The sequence below is a fragment of the Salvelinus fontinalis genome, chromosome 6, assembly GCF_029448725.1.
Source record: "Salvelinus fontinalis isolate EN_2023a chromosome 6, ASM2944872v1, whole genome shotgun sequence".
Lineage (NCBI taxonomy): Eukaryota > Metazoa > Chordata > Actinopteri > Salmoniformes > Salmonidae > Salvelinus > Salvelinus fontinalis.
Genome location: NC_074670.1, coordinates 60,113,741 through 60,134,114, shown reverse-complemented (window position 1 = coordinate 60,134,114; position 20,374 = coordinate 60,113,741). Strand labels below are relative to the sequence as shown.

The following is a 20,374-nucleotide window of genomic DNA, read 5'->3' as shown; positions in this document are numbered from 1 at the left end:
ACTGGGATTTCCAGCCATGCTTAGCATAAATCCTACAAGACTGGGATTTCCAGCCATGCTTAGCATAAATCCTACAAGACTGGGATTTCCAGCCATGCTTAGCATAAATCCTACAAGACGGGGATTTCCAGCCATGCTTAGCATAAATCCGACAAGAAGAGGATTTCCAGTCATGCTTAGCATAAATCCAACAAGAAGAGGATTTTCAGTCATGCTTAGCATAAATCCAACAAGAAGAGGATGTCCAGTCATGCTTAGCATAAATCCAACAAGAAGAGGATGTCCAGTCATGCTTAGCATAAATCCAACAAGAAGAGGATTTCCAGCCATGCTTAGCATAAATCCAACAAGAAGAGGATGTCCAGTCATGCTTAGCATAAATCCAACAAGAAGAGGATTTCCAGTCATGCTTAGCATAAATCCAACAAGAAGAGGATTTTCAGTCATGCTTAGCATAAAAACCAAGAAGGATTCTCTCCACATCTAATTGTGTGTGGATAAAAAATGTGAATAATATAAACGCGAGAGCTGTAGCTAGCACAACTCCAGGGTTAGAAGGAACTGCTTGCCATTCATCTGAGGGACGAGGGTTGCAATAAAAAAAACTGTGAATTAATAATACATTGGCAACACCTGCTTGACTCCCTCTCTTAGTGAACCAGACCCTTATTCCACTCCTATCACTCCAGGCTCCTTAAAACTCAAGGATGTTTGGTCCCTTTGGGGGACACACTGTCAGTCTAGTCATATTTGACGAGAAGGCTGTTTGTAAGGCTGATTAGTGTCTGGAAGATTCACGGTTTCTTCTTTTTATTTCCTTGTTGAATTTGTCTAAATGAATGGGGGTTGAGTGTTTTACTTTTATCGACACTTTGTTTATTAGGGAAGTGAGGTTTACCTGGTGACGGCTTTCCCAGCGGGCAAAGCAGGTTTAAATCACATCATAAAAGCAGTATTGCTCTTGTCATTTCAACATGTTTTGCCCGCTAGTTAAGCGTGGTTTTATTGATAATGAGCTGTAACCTCATTCTCCTCTGCCTCTCCTTCCCTAGGTACAGTAGCTAGCAGTAACAACTGCTGCAGCACCAAAATCCATGGTATTTTTAGTTTGTTTAGGTTCATGTTTATTCACTAGCTGGTAGTTTGTCAGTGCTCATTTTCATATTCGTAACCATGCTTCTCTCTATCTCTCTCTCTTACACACACACACACACACACACACACACACACACACACACACACACACACACACACACACACACACACACACACACACACACACACACACACACACACACACACACACACACACACACACACACAAAGAGAGGCTGATATTGTACTAAGGTGTGAGGGGGTGTGGGGGGTGGGCGGTCTGTTTGCTGTTTGGCAGACTGACTGTCTGCACTCTGTCTCTCCTAAGGCTTCTCACACTAAAAACTCCTGACTTCTGTTCACACAACCCTGTCTCCATGGTTACGTGCCAGGAGGCTATGTGTCGTCTCCTGTTGTCGTACCTTTTCCCAATGAGCGAAGACATAGAAAATGTTGTGCGTTCCATAAGAACAGGCACAGGAATCAGGATCATTCACCCGTTTGGGTTTTAGTCAAAGCACATGTCCTTGTGTCTTCTGCTATGTCTAACACACTTATGTATGTGTATCCATGTTAATTTGACTCAAAAGGCTGGGGAGCTGACTTTGTATTGACCTTTCTTTACTTAGTCTTTTTTTTATACCAGGTTAGTGGTGTTTGTCTGATTTTCTGAAGTGTGAAATGATAACAGTGTAGTTCTCTGTCATAATAAGAGGGGCTCTGTGTGATGACTGTCTGTGTACTTACCACCATCATATCAGTTTCTAGTTTGGCTTGCCCTGCCATCTCCCAAACCTATCTAGAATCCACATGTCTTATATCTTGTGTACAGGGTGCTTGCTCAGGTCTTAGTGTGAAAAATCTACGGGCAAATAGCCATTTTCAAGACTTTAAAAAGTATGGAATTGTACACTACAGTCTGAAGGTCTGGACTTCTTGAACTTCATGGATACAAGGTAGATACGTACTGTATGAAAATAGGCTATGCCTAGCAAGATAGACCAAAAACATCTCAACTATAACAATACAAATATTGACCATCAGCACTCACATGAACTATGAATCAGTCATCTCACAATATTTGCTGAAAACAAGAAAGGTTGAGGTGTTGAAAATGAATCCGTTAGCTTGGGGAAAAGTCTGGATTTTTATTATCTGAAGTGTGCAAGCTCACTTTGTAAGATCTCAACACATTGTTTTGGGTTAGTAAGTCAACATATCTTTTCCCACTACTGGGCCTCATTCTCCAGGTTTGTCTCCAGGTTTGAGCAGAGTATACTTAGCTCTACTCACCTCCCCTTTATGCTGTCAAATGGAGACTTGACCTTATCTATCCGTGTTCTTTTCCTCTGGGCCCATGAGAGAGTAAAACACTCATAAATAAATAAACAGATGAACTTCTCACGTCTCTCCATGGAGATACCTGATGTCTAGTGAGGCACGAAATGGCTGCCTTCTTTAACGAGATGGGGCAGTTTTGTAATGAAAAGTGTTGTTTGTAAGGGCAACTGCAGATGCAGGTTGAAGGTGTTTCTGTATTTTTTTTTAAAGTTTTGTGGAAACTGCACAGCAGAAAAATAACTGACAAAACATGTTATATCAACAAAGAAAGACAATAAAGTCAAACTAATTCACATCTGAACTGGACCTGGGGCTAGTAACAGGTTATTGGGCATTCAGATGGAGTGGCCAGCCCTTGGACACTTGAGTATCTTGAACAATGTTTTAAACAGGCTAACCACTTCATCTCTTTTCTCCTCAGGGGGACCGTGGAGGCACGCTTTGTGTATGTCTTCGTCCTGGGCATCCTCTTCACGGGCTCCAAGGACCTGTTGCGGTCCCAGGTCATCACAGCCGATGCCCGGCTGAAGAGCAGGGGCTTATGGGAAATCTACAGGTAGGTAGCCTACATGGCAAATAGCTTAGAGAGGCTGGCTAGCAATCGGTAGGGGGCAAGTTTGAATCCTGTGTACATTGTTTTATTCAACCTTTATTTAACCATGCAAGTCAGCTTAGAACCACTTATGTGTCTTATTCACTCATTAAGCATAGTTATTGGACAATAAAGTAACCTTCTTATAGTGGTGTGGTTCTGTTGGTGGCCCTGTTGTTCCGAGCCCACAACCTGCCGGTGCTGTGCTGCTGCTTGCTGGTCCAGACTTTGATGGCCCAGTTCATCTGGAAGAAGCTCCACTACGACGCTGCCCAGACTACCATCATGCACTACTGGTTTGGACAGGCCTTCTTCTACTTCCAGGTAAGGGACCATTAGATGAGGGGGATCTGCACTCCCCCGAAATTTTTAAAAGCATGAGGGAAAAAACGATTAAATCTCTTATTTTGAGTGCAAAGCAGACACAGCAGATGAAGTCCTTTTCTAAATGAAGATGTGAACGAGGTACAGTTGAAGTCGGAAGTTTACATACACCTTAGCCAAATACATTTAAACTCTGTTTTTCACAATTCCTGACATTTAATCCTAGTAAAAATTCCCTGTCAGTTTAGATCACCACTTTATTTTAAAGTGAAATGTCAGAATAATAGTAGAGAGAATGATTTATTTCAGCATATTCCCAGTGGGTCAGACGTTTACATCCACTCAATTAGTATTTGGTAGCATTGCCTTTAAATTGTTTCACTTGGGTCAAACGTTTCGTGTAACCTTCCACAAGCTTCTCACAATAAGTTGGGTGAATTTTGGCCCGTTCCTCCTGACAGAGCTGGTGTAACTGAGTCTGTTTTGTAGGCCTCCTTGCTCGCACACGCTTTTTCAGTTCTGCCCACAAATTTTCTTTAGGATTGTGGTCAGGGCTTTGTGATGGCCACTCCAATACCTTAACTTTGTTGTCCTTAAGGCATTTTGCCACAACTTTGGAGTATGCTTGGGGTCATTGTCCATTTGGAAGACCCATTTGAGACCAAGCTTTAACTTCCTGACTGATGTCTTGAGATGTTGCTTTAATATATCCACATAATTTCCCTTCCTCATGATGCCATCTATTTTGTGAAGTGCACCAGTCCCTCCTGCAGAAAAGCACCCCCACAACATGATGCTGCCACCCCCGTGCTTCACGGTTGGGATGGTGTTCTTCGGCTTGCAAGCCTCCCCCTTTTTCCTCCAAATATAACGATGGTTGTTATGGCTAAACAGTTCTATGTTTGTTTTATCACACCAGAGGATATTTCTCCAAAAAGTACGATCTTTGTCCCCATGTGCAGTTGCAAACCGTAGTCTGGCTTTTTTATGGCGGTTTTATAGCAGTGGCTTCTTCCTTGCTGAGAGACCTTTCAGGTTATATCGATATAGGACTTGATTTACTGTGGATATAGATACTTTTGTACCTGTTTCCTCTAGCATCTTCACAAGGTCCTTTGCTGTTGTTCTGGGATTGATTTGCACTATTCGCATCAAAGTACGTTAATCTCTAGGAGACAGAATGCGTCTCCTTCCTGAGCGGTATGACGGCTACGTGGTCCCATGGTGTTAATACTTGCGTACTATTGTTTGTACAGATGAACGCGGTACTTTCAGGCTTTGGAAATTGCTCCCAAGAATGAACCAGACTTGTGGAGGTCTACAATTTTCTTTCTGAGGACTTGGCTGATTTCTTGTCTTGTTGTGGTCTACGTCTGACCCACTGGAATTATGATACAGGGAATTATAAGTGAAATTATCTGTCTGTAAACAATTGTTGGAAAAGTTACTTGTCATGCACAAAGTAGATGTCCTAACCGACTTGCCAAAACTATAGTTTGTTAACAAGAAATGTGTGGAGTGGTGAAAAACGAGTTTTAATGACTCCAACCTTTGTGTATGTAAACTTCCAACTTCAACTATATGTGTGTGTAAGTAGGTCACTTTTTCATGCAGGATAGAAGAGATCATTGTCTTCTAGATTTCCTCATGTCTTTCTGTTTCAGTGAACATAATCAAGTGTACAATTATATTTTGCCGTCACAATACCTAACATCCCGAGACAACACACACACACACACACACACACACACACACACACACACACACACACACACACACACACACACACACACACACACACACACACACACACACACACACACACACACACACACACACACACACACACACACACACACACACACACACACACACACACACACACACACACACACACAGCCCCAGTGTTCAGCAAATAAAACATTTTCTGGCGTCCTCGAATTCCTCCAACCCCTTGATTTTGTCACTTAATTACCACTCTCAGATCCTTTTGAAGGGGTCAGGAATTACCAATTACCACTTTAGGTGCCCATACGTGAAATTATTGACCCTGGGTAATGGTTAGTCTCAACAAAGCTGTAAACCAGCCCTACTGTAAGCCAAGCTGAGCAGTCCAATGTCCTAAAACTCCTGTTGTAGCCACTCCATGGTCGGCCCTGTGGAACTGTGGAACATACATGATTCAATGGTTTAATTGATCCACTAAAATATGGTGTTGAGTTTGTCCGTTGGAGGGTGGCTTAGTCAGGTTCTTTGACAGAATGGGTCCTTTCACTCGCACGAGCATGCATGCACTCACTCCATCCATCCACCCCTCCAGGCAAGAGAGAGGGGAGCTAGTGGCCCTCATCAGCCGGTGAATTAATTCAGCTCCCGCGGCAATCGCGAAAGCTCTTCCATCACACCTGAACCCTCGTCAGGAAATGGAAAGGGGAATGAGAGACTGGGCCAAAATCAGTGGGGAGGAGAGGCGAGGTGGATGGGAGTTTTTATACCATCACTGCAGCCCTTACAAGGCCAGTGAGGTGACAGACAGCAAGCTCTGAATAGCTACCTGCGAAGTGGAGGAGCATGCAGGAGACCGACACATTTTAATAGTATCAGCATCCGACTCCTTTCGAAAGTTAACATTGAGTGTATTCCGTAATCTTCATATATTAATTTTACCCAAGGTTAAGTCAGATGTAGTTGAAGTTAGCTTACTTAGTTAGCTACGTTACCCAACTTAGCTACATTCTGTTAACTTAAATAGTCACATTAACTAATGTATTTAGCTACATTAGCTACTGTATGTTAGCTACTTTAGCTAACTAAGCTACGTTATTTAGCTACTATGTTAGCTAAGTAAACTAAGGTTAGGTGTGAAAATTAAGCTTAATAAAACTGACATCTTCTGTTTGGCTGGCTGTTTGTCTGTAGGGGAACTCCAACAGCATTGCCACGGTTGACATCTCAGTGGGCTTCGTGGGACTAGAGAGCTACGTAGAGGCCCCGGCTTTCTTCCTCACCGCCCTCAGCACGTATGCCGGGCCCCTGCTCTGGGCTGCCCACCTGGTTTGCTACCTCAGCTCAGAGAAGAGGTCAGTTACTGTACACTCAGCCCCCTCACACCAGTAAGTGTCATTAGTGATGATACATTCATAAGTTAATTATTTCGAACATACACAGCCCAGGTACCAGCTAACCATGGGTTTATCTTGTGAGCTTGTTTGTCTTACTGTAGCAGACCAATGATGAAGTAGAAGATTTGGTAGATTGAAAGCCTTGAAACAGATGATTTAGTGCAGGGAGGCCGTCCATGTACTCACAACATGATGATTTAGTGCAGGGAGGACGTCCATGTACTCACAACATGATGATTTAGTGCAGGGAGGACATCCATGTACTCACAACATGATGATTTAGTGCAGGGAGAACATCCATGTACTCACAACATGATGATTTAGTGCAGGGAGGACATCCATGTTCTCACAACATGATGATTTAGTGCAGGGAGGACGTCCACATACTCACAACATGATGATTTAGTGCAGGGAGGACGTCCATGTTCTCACAACATGATGATTTAGTGCAGGGAGGACGTCCACATACTCACAACATGATGATTTAGTGCAGGGAGGACGTCCATGTTCTCACAACATGATGATTTAGTGCAGGGAGGACGTCCACATACTCACAACATGATGATTTAGTGCAGTGAGGACGTCCACATACTCACAACATGATGATTTAGTGCAGGGAGGACATCCATGTACTCACAACATGATGATTTAGTGCAGTGAGGACGTCCACGTACTCAGAACATGATGATTTAGTGCAGGGAGGATGTCCATGTACTCACAGGTAGCCCTAGTGGTTAGAGCGTTGGGCCAGTAACCGAAAGGTTGCTAAATCGAATCCCCGAGCTGACAAGGTAAAAATCTGTCGTTCTGCCCCTGAACAAGGCAGTTAACCCACTGTTCCTAGGACCTCAATGTAAATATGCACGTGATCTTAACTGACTTGCGTAGTTAAATAAAGGTTGAATTACATTTTATTTTTTTTATTGTGCAGGGAGGGCGTCGTACTCACAACATTGATTCGGCCTAAAACAAGAGGCTGGTGAAACGTTCCAGTTATTAAATTGTTCATGAATGGAATTTCAACTGATTTACGGAACTGGAATGGAAACTGAATCAAGCACTATCGTACCATAATACATAAAGACAAAAGAGGACAGTAACCCAACAGAGGACAGTATATTCTTCCCGTCTAGCATGAGACTAGCAGTGTGTAATTATTGGGACAGGATCATAATGTGATGACAACGCCTTGGCCACATGTCAATATATTTTGGATTCAAAACAGCAGCGCAGCAAGCTACCCCTGGATGTTATTTGGAAATGCAAAAGTGATCATCAAAGATGCAAGAGATCGCCTTGATCCGGGAACACTTTGTACATCGTTTTAACGCTTGCACCCCTAATTGATTGTCTCATAAATTAATTTGATTCCGGCAACAAGTTAGCCACCTAGAGCACAATTCAAAGAGCATAAGATAAAAGAACGTGATTATTAATACATGAGATAAGTGTTGCTACCCCGTGTCTTGAATGTACATTACAGTATGAATCACAGCGCTATAAGCTAACAGTTATGGAATGGAAAAAAGAAGGGATGGAGGATGTGGTTAATATCAAAAAGCTGTTTGTGGGTGGGTGTTTTTTTTCTTTAAAGGGGCCTCTAAGCTTCTTTGTTACTGGCATCTAATTCCATTTAGGTTGAGTGATAACTAGCTCCGAAATGCAGCCAATGCAGATCGTAAAGCCTAGTCCAACATGGGGGACCCCTTCTCCTAATGCATGCCAGTGTTTCAATAATTGATGAAAACGACCACTTTGAAGTCCTGCTCTTGGAGAGGGGAAAAAGGGAATTGTGAACACACATATACTTACACTCATACAGTACCAGTCAAAAGGTTGGACACACCTACTTATTCAAGGGTTTTTCTTTATTTTTCTACATTGTAGAATAATAGTGAAGACATCAAAACTATAAAATAAAACATATGGAATCATGTAGTAACCAAAAAAGTGTTAAACAAATAAATAAAATAGCCACCCTTTGCCTTGATGACAGCTTTGCACACTCTTGGCATTCTCTCAACCAGCTTCATGAGGAATGCTTTTCCAACAGCCTTGAGGGACTTCCCACATATGCTGAACACTTGTTGGTAGCTTTTCCTTCACTCTGCAGTCCAACTCATCACAAACCATCTCAATTGGGTTGAGGTCGGGTGATTGTGGAGGCCAGGTCATCTGATCCATCACTCTCATTGGTCAAATAGCCTTTACACAGCCTGGAGGTGTGTTTTGGGTCATTATCCTGTTGAAAAACAAATGATAGTCCCACTAATCACAAACCAGATGGGATGGAGTATTACTTCAGAATGCTGTGGTAGCCATGCTGGTTAAGTGTGCCTTGAATTCTAAATAAATCACTGACAGTGTCACCAGCAAAGCACCCCAACAACATCACACCGCCTGCTCCATGCTTCACTGTGGGAACCACACACGCTGAGATCATCTGTTCGCCTATTCTGCGTGTCACAAAGACACGGCGGTTAGAACCAAAAATTTTGACTCATCAGACCAAAGGACAGATTTCCACCAGTCAAATGTCCATTGCTCATGACTAACCATCATGTCTTAAAGTAATGGTGCACTGTCATTTCTCTTTGCTTATTTGAGCTGTTCTTGCGATAATATGGACTTGGTATTTTACCAAATAGTACTATCTTCTTTATACCACCCCTACCTCGTCAGAACACAACTGATCAGCTCAAACGCATTAAGAAGGAAAGAAATTCCACAAATAACAAAGAACACCTGTTATTTAAAATGCGTTCCAGGTGATTACCTCATGAAGCTGGTTGAGAGAATGCCAAGAGTGTGCAAAGCTGTCATCAAGGCAAATGATGGCTACTTTAAAGAATCTCAAATATATTTTGATTTGTTTGACACTTTTTTGGTTACTACATGATTCCATATGTGTTATTTCATAGTTTTGATGACTTCACTATTATTCTACAATATAAAAATAAAGAAACTTTTGACTTGTACTGTACATACATTCACACACATTAATTAAAGCAGAGAAATGGGTAGAATTGTCTGTCACATCATACCCTCTTTGACGTAGCATCATAGTGTGGATGCAGGAGAACATTCCAAATCCCATTACTCCCTGTCTCGCCCCTTGGGAGTCTGCTTCTATGTCTCCGAGTCGCGTTCCGCTATGTCACGAAATGTCACCATTTGCATATCTGGGTGGCTTTTAGGACCACCCGTGGTGCTGGTGTCAAGTCAAGGACAGTCAGGTGTGCCCCCCTAACAAGAGCCACTAGTATGTCGACAATTTTTGTTCTACGATGATGTTGTCTGTGTCAGACTGTAACTGTGGCCAAGTTGAGACTGGTCACCTTCTCAGTTGACGGCCCTCTTCTTTATTTTAATCAATCATATTAACGACAGGTAGTTTGTTGGTTTGTTAACTGTGAAGTTCAGCCTCGGGGACCTCATCAAACCCCCTACGTCAGCCTGTCATTTTTTATCCCTTACATATGCTCTTGCAGGAAGCCAGTTCAAGTAAAGTCCCATATTTGTAACACTGTCATAAACCAATTGATTCATCTGGGGAAACGTGCGTCACACAATCCATCCCCTCTGAGTATCTCATACATAATACGAGCAGACCGAGATTTGTAAATTCTCATTATTCCTGTCCACATCCTCCATCCCCACCATCCAGCTCTGCCGTTTTCCACCAGAATGGCCCCACTCACAAAGTGCAGTTTGAGAGGTCTGCGTGATAAATGAACCTCTTAAGTAGTCTGACACAATGCAGCTCATTTATAATGCACTATGCCCCATCAGCATCCACACTACAGAACCAAATACTGGAAATGGGCTTTGATCAATACCTCCCTTGTCGGGAAACCCTAAAACCACAAGGGAAGATAAAACTAAAGTTTTCATTACTGTTGAATTGGATCTGTCTAGGGCCATGTTTTCACCAGGATAAAAGTGCTCCAAAGTAGTCAAAGCAAACAAAGAGAATTCAATAACCCCCTTTCCCAACATTTGCTACTGTTGTTCAAACATATATCCTGGTCAAATCTGTGCAGACAGCACCCAGAAATGGGAAAATACATGTGGTGTACAAACACATTGCCAGGGCTGTGTTTTTGAGTGTCAAAAGGGGACAATTCTCAAAAGCTCCAAAGTTCTATAGGCGGTATCCCTTGACGCACATCCTGTATCCCACACTCCTTTACAGGCAGTCATCCCTTTTTAGTCCTGCTCCCTGGGTCATGATAGAGGGAGTGCACTGGATCAATACTAAAGCCAGCCCAAGAAGAGGACAGGAAGTAAAGGGAGAGTGGGCGGGTGTGGGACAGGCGTGAAGGTGCTTGACTAATGCCTGAACTCATTTCCAAAGAGGGGAATGCCCTTCAATTACTACCTCATCAGGGAGCTAGAGACCTTTGCCTAGGACAGGACATGAACAGACACATAATTCGCCAGATGCCGGGCAGGTCTGTCCTGCTGCAAAGGAACGGGGATGTATAGAGCTGAGAGATGTGATCACCACAACAAAGACAAGACAAATGTCTTTCTACTGGTTATGTAGACCTTTTATGTAATCATCTGTAGTTTTCTTCATGACACCTGTGCATTCCGTTAAAACGTAGATATTAGGCATAAAATGAGTTGGATTAATCTGGATCCCTTGATTAATTACATATCTGTTGAATCAGGCGTGTGAGTAATATGGCCTGTTCTGCATCACAACATCATTGTAATAATTACATTGTTGTGGTTTGCTACACCTGCTTGGCAGACCGGAGCCACAGCTGAGCACACACACTCCCAATGCAGTCAATGCTACCTGCTACGTAGGCAGCTTGAGCAGAACAGCAACACATGCCTTGAGGGTATAGTCTCTGAAGAGTACACTACACCTAATACAGTAACTTGCGTCATACGCCTATGGTGTAGGAGTAACAGAAAAAGTGCCTTCAGAAAATATTCACACCCCTTGACTTTTTCCACTTTTTGTTGTGTTACAGCCTGAATTTGTCTGAGTTTAAAATGTATTAAATGTAGATTTTGTCAATGGCCTACACATAATACCCAATAATGTCAAAGTGGACTGTTTTTAGAAATTGTTACAAATTAATAAAAAATTAAAAGCTGAAATGTCATGAGTCAATAAGTACTCAACCCATAAGTTCAGGATTAAAAATGTGCTTAACTAGTCACATAATAAGTTGCATGGACTGACTCTCTGTGCAATAATATTGTTTAACATGATTTTTGAATGACTACCTCATCTCTGTAACCCACACATGCAGGGCTGTGAGAAAGTATTTGCCTTTCACATTTTCTCTACTTTTGTAAATGTTTTTATACTGAATGTTAATAGATCTTCAACCAAAACCTAATATTAGATAAAGGGAACATGACTGAACAAAATACAACAATTACATATTTATTATGCAACAGTTATGCAACACCCAATGCCCCTGTGTGAAAAAGTAATTGCCCTCTTACACTTATTAACTGGTTGTTCCACCTTAAGATGCAATGACTCCCACCAAACGCTTCCTGTAGTTGTTGAACAGTCTCACGTCGCTGTGGAGGGATTTTGGCCCACTCTTCCATGCGGAACTACTTTAACTGAGGAACATTGTGGGTTTTCAAGCATCCATTACTAGTTTCAAGTCCTACCACAACATCTCAATTGGGATTAGATTTGGACTTTGACTTGGCCAGTCTAAATCTTCAAATTTGTTGCTTTTTAGACGTTTTCTTGTAGTCGTGATTGTGTGTTTGGTATCATTGTCTTGCTGCATGACCCAGCTGAGCTTCAGCTCATAGACGGATGGGCTGACATTCTCCTGTAGAATTCTCTGATACAGAGCAGAATTCATGGTTCCTTATTAAGGCAAGTCGTCCAGGTCCTGAGGCAGCAAAGCATCCCCAAACCATCACACTACCACCACCATGCTTGACCATTGGTATACGGTTCTTACTATGGAATGCAGTGTTTGGTTTTCGCTAGGCATAATGTGACCCATGTCATCTCATCTTTGGGAGAGATGTTGATGTAAAATATTGAACTTAAAAGATGCCCAACGATTGAACAGAGCAGTAGCCGAGTCTGGATCAAGTGCCATTCTGTGACTTTGGCCTTATTTTTTTGCCGTGGTATTGAGTATTGAGATACTAAAAAGGGTATCGGTATCAAAGTCAAAATGCTGGTATCTAGTCTACAGGTTGTACTGTTGTCCCACAGGGATCTATTCTTGTTCCACTTTTCTTTTACTTAAACATGTATACAGGTATTACCAGTGTCCAACAGGGATCTATTATTGGTCCACTTCTCTCCTTATACATGGCTCCCACTAAGCAAAATCATCTTTGAATATTGTGCCAACTTCCACACCTATGCAGATGACATAGTTTAAAATGTATTTAGTGCTTGATCATGTTTAGATTCTAAACCCCATTGATTAGCTGTTCATATAGCATTGTCGTAGTCAGAGTAAATGCTACAAAGGTAAATGTTAGTTGATATAAAAAACTTCATGGTTTGTGAGCTAAAGAGATTTGCGATAAAACATCATACAGTTCAGGTCCAGACCTTTGTTTCAATACTTTTCTTCTGGCCTAAAATGTGTGTGCTATGTGCATTGATAGCTGTTTGTGAGAGCGATATAGAAGGACACATTCAGTGTGTGTCGCTGAGTACAGTCATTTATGTTGGCACCGACATGGGGGCTTGTGAGGGGACGCTCACTGATTATGCGAACACGCAGACAAACAAACCCACAGGTGTTTGATTCAACACCTACCCTAAATTACACTACCACCCACTGCCTCAGTGCAGCTCTCAGAGAGCCTTTATTTGTTTGGGAGGGATAATTTCCCAGGTTTGAAATTCCTCCCATAGAGTTTTGAAATTACCTGGCTGCAGTTCCTTCCCCAGAGCTTTGAGATTACCTGGCTGCAGTTCCTCCTCCAGAGCTTTGAGATTACCTGGCTGCAGTTCCTCCTCCAGAGCTTTGAGATTACCTGGCTGCAGTTCCTCCTCCAGAGTTTTGAGATTACCTGGCTGCAGTTCCATCCCCAGAGCTTTGAGATTTCCTGGTTGCAGTTCCATCCCCAGAGCTTTGAGATTACCTGGCTGCAGTTCCTCCTCCAGAGCTTTGAGATTACCTGGCTGCAGTTCCTCCTCCAGAGCTTTGAGATTCCCTGGCTGCAGTTCCTCCTCCAGTGCTTTGAGATTACCTGGCTGCAGTTCCTCCTCCAGAGTTTTGAGATTACCTGGCTGCAGTTCCATCCCCAGAGCTTTGAGATTACCTGGCTGCAGTTCCTCCTCCTGAGCTTTGAGATTACCTGGCTGCAGTTCCTCCTCCAGAGTTTTGAGATTACCTGGCTGCAGTTCCATCCCCAGAGCTTTGAGATTACCTGGCTGCAGTTCCTCCTCCTGAGCTTTGAGATTACCTGGCTGCAGTTCCTCCTCCAGAGCTTTGAGATTACCTGGCTGCAGTTCCTCCTCCAGAGCTTTGAGATTCCCTGGCTGCAGTTCCTCCTCCAGTGCTTTGAGATTACCTGGCTGCAGTTCCTCCTCCAGAGTTTTGAGATTACCTGGCTGCAGTTCCATCCCCAGAGCTTTGAGATTACCTGGCTGCAGTTCCTCCTCCTGAGCTTTGAGATTACCTGGCTGCAGTTCCTCCTCCAGAGCTTTGAGATTACCTGGATGCAGTTCCTCCTCCAGAGTTTTGAGATTACCTGGCTGCAGTTCCTCCTCCAGAGCTTTGAGATTACCTGGCTGCAGTTCCTCCTCCAGAGCTTTGAGATTCCCTGGCTGCAGTTCCTCCTCCAGTGCTTTGAGATTACCTGGCTGCAGTTCCTCCTCCTGAGCTTGGAGATTACCTGGCTGCAGTTCCTCCTCCAGAGCTTTGAGATTACCTGGCTGCAGTTCCTCCTCCAGAGCTTTGAGATTACCTGGCTGCAGTTCCTCCTCCAGAGCTTTGAGATTACCTGGCTGCAGTTCCTCCTCCAGAGCTTTGAGATTCCCTGGCTGCAGTTCCTCCTCCTGAGCTTTGAGATTACCTGGCTGCAGTTCCTCCTCCTGAGCTTTGAGATTACCTGGATGCAGTTCCTCCTCCTGAGCTTGGAGATTACCTGGCTGCAGTTCCTCCTCCTGAGCTTTGAGATTACCTGGCTGCAGTTCCTCCTCCTGAGCTTGGAGATTACCTGGCTGCAATATCCCAGTCTGAATATGGGATGAACTGTGGCTCTGTTCAGACCGACAAAGGCATTGAAATAACTCAGACAGAGGAGCTTTCAGATGCTGTGTTCAGAATGCGTGTTTGTGCACATGTGTACTTGTGAGTGAAAGAGATCAAATGTGAAAGAGAGCCAGTATAAAAGGACAACATGTGCAAACAGCTTGTACAATTCTCTGTATTTCCGATTGTTTCGAATGAGAGAATGTGAAGAGTGTTCAACTTGTTCTCCATCTCTGCCTTTCATTTGAATTGAAAGGCTGCCGTCGAAGGTCATATCCTGTACTTTCTACATGTGCTGGCATCTATTAGCCCTATCTAAATAGACAATGAGGTCAGGCTCTTTTCAGTGGTGCTAAGGAGTCGATGTCAGGCTAATGCAACCGTAAGCATTGAGACAGACGAGATACAAGTTCTCAGGTTAAAAGGCTGATTGAAAGCATGCGCCTCAAGGCTAAGAGAGATGCAATAGGATTTGTCTGAGTCCAGGCCTCGGTTCAATAGCATTTATTTTATATCAAATATTTTAGATGTGGAGGTTGAATGTACATGTGGTGTACTCAAATCTGTCCTTTAAAACGTGACCTATGAGATGCAAACCTTCAATCCTGTGATGTCTCATACCGAATGAAATTTGTTTTGTCAGGTACAGTAGGCATTTGTTGTTTTGACTGCTGGTGACATCTGTTTTTCCATTATTCTGATTGAAAGATAATCAATCTCTCTCTCTCTCTTCTCTCCCATTGTATCTCTTCACCCTCTCTCATCTCCACCTTTTCCTTTTCTCCTCCTCTCTCCAGGAGCTCAGTGTCGGTCGGCCATGGATGCTACTGCTTGGCCCTTTTGCGGTCCGTGCCGGCGGCGGCCTACGTGGTGTTGGTCACAGCCCTGCGCTACCACCTCTTCATCTGGAGCGTCTTCTCACCCAAGCTGCTGTATGAGTCCATGCACACACTGCTCACCGCTGCAATTTGCCTCTTCTTCACCACCATGGAGCAGAGCCGCAGCTCCAGCAGGCCCTAGGGAGCCCACCGCTCAGAGGGCTCTCAACTTTCAGGAAGGGGTTAAGGAGAAGGGCCAAAGGGAAAAGACTCATGGGTAATGGTGGTCCTGATACTGTCCTAGTTGACTTCTCGATACCCCACTCCTACACTCTGAAGGAGAAGGTGTGAATGTACCTGCACTGGACTTCTAGGACTGCAGCATTCATTTGGGTGGCAGGTAGCCTAGTGGTTAAGAGCGTTGGACAAGTAACCGAAAGGTTGCTGGTTTGAATCCCTGAGCAGACTAGGTGAAAAATATGTCGATGTACCCTTGAGCAAGGCACTTAACCCTAATTGCTCCTGTAAGTGGCTCTGGATAAGAGTGTCTGCTAAATGAAAACAAAAATGTTAAAATTCACCTTTTGGTACGCAATATCTTTTCTCAGATGGAACTTTGTCTCTTGTATGCACAACTTTTTTAGTAAGATTTAGATGTTTTAAGGTGGTGGGTTCTACTGAAGTCTGTTCATGTATTTATTGAGCAGGGCTATAAATGAGTAATGGAGTAAATGTTATGAATTATTTAATTTGAATGTGTCAAAGCACAATCACTTGACATTGGATTTGTATTCCTTCCTTTTGTTGTGTTATTGTTTGTTTTGTTTCTGTAGAGTAGTAAGTTCTTCTATTGACCACCGGCTCTGTAGTGCTCTATCCCAGTAGAGTAGTAAGTTCTTCTATTGACCACTGGCTCTGTGGTGCTCTATCCCAGTAGAGTAGTAAGTTCTTCTATTGACCACTGGCTCTGTGGTGCTCTATCCCAGTAGAGTAGTAAGTTCTTCTATTGACCACAGGCTCTGTAGTGCTCTATCCCAGTAGAGTAGTAAGTTATTCTATTGACCACAGGCTCTGTAGTGCTCTATCCCAGTAGAGTAATACATTCTTCTATTGACCACCAGCTCTGTAGTGCTCTATCCCAGTAGAGTAGTAAGTTCTTCTATTGACCACCGGCTCTGTAGTGCTCTATCCCAGTAGAGTAGTAAGTTATTCTATTGACCACTGGCTCTGTAGTGCTCTATCCCAGTAGAGTAGTAAGTTATTCTATTGACCACAGGCTCTGTAGTGCTCTATCCCAGTAGAGTACTAAGTTCTTCTATTGACCACGGGCTCTGTAGTGCTCTATCCCAGTAGAGTAATACATTCTTCTATTGACCACCAGCTCTGTAGTGCTCTATCCCAGTAGAGTAGTAAGTTCTTCTATTGACCACTGGCTCTGTAGTGCTCTATCCCAGTAGAGTAGTAAGTTCTTCTATTGACCATCGGCTCTGTAGTGCTCTATCCCAGTAGAGTAATACATTCTTCTATTGACCACCAGCTCTGTAGTGCTCTATCCCAGTAGAGTAGTAAGTTCTTCTATTGACCACAGGCTCTGTGGTGCTCTATCCCAGTAGAGTAGTAAGTTATTCTATTGACCACAGGCTCTGTAGTGCTCAATCCCAGTAGAGTAGTAAGTTCTTCTAATGTCCACCGGCTCTGTAGTGCTCTATCCCAGTTGCATTATATTTCTAATAGTCCTCCATACACTTTTATCAATTATATAGGTTATATAAATGATATACTGTAGATGTGTTCCAAGCTGATAGCAAGCCATACTTCCCTCCCACTTTCTGCCATAGGATACACAGGTCGTAAGCTGTTTATTTTAATTAAACATTTTTATTTCAACTATTTCATACCCTAAAGTAATATGCATACTTTTAGTTATATATATATATTTATATATATGTGTGTGTATGTATAGATATATATATGTATAGATGTGTGTGTGTGTGTGTGTGTGTGTGTGTGTGTGTGTGTGTGTGTGTGTGTGTGTGTGTGTGTGTGTGTGTGTGTGTGTGTGTGTGTGTGTGTACAGTTGAAGTCGGAAGTTTACATACACCTTAGCCAAATACATTTAAACTGTTTTTCACAATTCTTGATATTTAATCCTTGTAAAATATTCCTTATTTTAGGTCAGTTAGGATCACCACTTTATTTTAAGAATGTGAAATGTCAGAATAATAGCAGAGAAAATTATTTATTTCAGCTTTTATTTCTTTCATCACATTCCCAGTGGGTCAGAAGTTTACATACACTCAATTAGTATTTGGTAGCATTGCCTTTAAATTGTTTAACTTGGGTCAAACGTTTCGTGTAACCTTCCACAAGCTTCTCACAATGAGTTGGGTGAATTTTGGCCCGTTCATCCTGACAGAGCTGGTGTAACTGAGTTAGGTTTGTAGGCCTCCTTGCTCGCACACGCTTTTTCAGTTCTGCCCACAAATTTTCTTTGGTATTGAGGTTAGGGCTTTGTGATGGCCACTCCAATACCTTGATTTTGTTGTCCTTAAGGCATTTTGCCACAACTTTGGAAGTATGCTTGGCGTCATTGTCCATTTGGAAGGCCCATTTGCGACCAAGCTTTAACTTCCTGACTGATGTCTTGTTGCTTTAATATATCCACATAATTTCCCTTCCTCATGATGCCATATATTTTGTGAAGTACACCAGTCCCTCCTGCAGCAAAGCTCCCCCACAACATGATGCTGCCCCCCCCCCCCCCCCCCCCCATAAACTTCTGACCCACTGGAATTGTGATACAGTGAAATAATCTGTCTGTAAACAATTGATGGAAAAATTACTTGTCATGCACGAAGTAGATGTCCTAATCGACTTGCTAAAATTGTAATTTGTTTACAAGAAATGTGTGGAGTGGTTGAAAAACACATTTTAATGACTCCAACCTAAGTGTATGTAAACAGTCATTAAACTTGTTGTAGACCACCACAAGTCTGGTTCATCCTAACTGACCTAAAACAGGGAATTTTTACTAGGATTAAATGTCAGGAATTGTTCAAAACTGAGTTTAAATGTATTTGGCGAAGGTGTATGTAAACTTCCAACTTCAACTGTTGGTTTATGTCAAATGTTTTACTCTGGGAATATATAGAAATGCAGTGAAAGCTTTGTGAATACAGTGGCTCATTACTGGTATACAGATGACAATTGATTCACCTGGTGAATGTCGTTAATCTAAAGATCATTTTGATTCACCTGCTGTGTGGGGACAAAGATTATTTCTTGGGTTACATTTTCCATCTAAAAGCTGTTATTTTTTATAAATTCATTTTGTTTGAAGCAATATTTCACTTCTATTTCTGTATTTCTCATTTGATTTCTAATCTAAAAATTGTATATGTGCTCCAATCCACAATTTGATGTCTTCCTACTTCTGCCAGACGTGTGAAACCTAATCATTGGCAAATGGGAGCCCTTGCCCTAACACGCTAATCAAATTAGATTACAAAATTAACTCATAAATTGCTTACTTAAATTAAAGTTGTTTTCTTTCATGAAGATACCCCCTAGGAAAATGTCCCTGTGAATACTGAATGCAATTCCAATGTATAAAGCGGTTAGTTAATTTGACACAATCTGATTGGTTAACTTGAAGAACTTGAACAGAGATCCATATCCTTATAAAGGACTCTCCATGTCCAATAATAACATGTCTGGTAAATAAGCATATGAAGTTGCAGATTGCAGCATATATCACACAACTTTTAATATATGATATTAGATGTGATTGTTATGTATGTTTTACTCACCGTAATCTAATAGCTATGTATGTGTTAAGTTATTTTGTCTTAATTTTGGGGTCAAATATGTTTTCCTTATGTTAGCTGTGACCACTGTGAAGGGCTAAGCTGCTGTATGTCTTATTTATGGCTAAATGTACAGAGATGCAGCCTTGATTCTGTAGTGGACACAATATCTGCCATTCCGTCATGCATCTTGATTGTGAAATCTCTTTAGTTTGAGAAAAATGCGGACTATTTTAGACGATAATTACTAACATTTTGAGACATCCAAGACCACAACAGCACAATCTGTGCTTACTTATCCTCCCTCACCCAACAGGTTTTCAAAGAAGCTTTGTGCTAACATTTTCCCCTTATTTCTGTTCGGTGAACAATAAAGAAAAATGTTTGTCAATTGCACTGTTTGAGAGAACATCCTCAAGAGGTTAAAGATTCAATTATAAAACTATAATAAAGTATAAATTATGTAGACTTTAATATGTTAAAGTATAAACATTTACTTTTTCAACTTGCACAGTTGATCCTAAAGCTCTGACAACACGTACTCGTGAGATCTCATTAACAATCGAACTAAATGAGGAGTGATGAACTGTCAAGGATAATTTCCTCTACATTATGGCGCATCATTTTATCACTGGACGACATAGCATCACGTAATTGGTCAGGTTATCAAAATTAACAATATTCTATTAATGTGCATAATTAGTCAAATACATTTGAATCAATTTTTTTATTTGTATTATTATATATATATACAGTGGGGAGAACAAGTATTTGAGACACTGACGATTTTGCAGGTTTTCCTACTTACAAAGCATGTAGAGGTCTGTAATTTTTATCATAGGTACACTTCAACTGTGAGAGACGGAATCGAAAACAAAAATCCAGAAAATCACATTGTATGATTTTTAAGTAATTAATTTGCATTTTATTGCATAACATAAGTATTTGATACATCAGAAAAGCAGAACTTAATATTTGGTACAGAAACCTTTGTTTGCAATTACAGAGATCATACGTTTCCTGTAGTTCTTGACCAGGTTTGCACACACTGCAGCAG

General features: G+C 42.0%; 1 protein-coding gene across 1 annotated transcript in view; it reads left to right on the top strand.

Moving 5' to 3' along the window:
- LOC129858231 (GPI ethanolamine phosphate transferase 2-like) overlaps positions 1–19,708 on the top strand; it is a 122,673-nt gene extending 102,965 nt beyond the window's left edge. The window contains exons 11-14 of the mRNA XM_055927284.1: positions 2,858–2,992; positions 3,178–3,352; positions 6,272–6,432; positions 15,491–19,708. Coding sequence (XP_055783259.1) covers positions 2,858–2,992; positions 3,178–3,352; positions 6,272–6,432; positions 15,491–15,713 — 694 coding nt within the window. The 3' untranslated portion in view covers positions 15,714–19,708. The remainder of the gene's footprint in view (positions 1–2,857; positions 2,993–3,177; positions 3,353–6,271; positions 6,433–15,490) is intronic.
- The last annotated feature ends 666 nt before the right edge of the window (positions 19,709–20,374 follow it).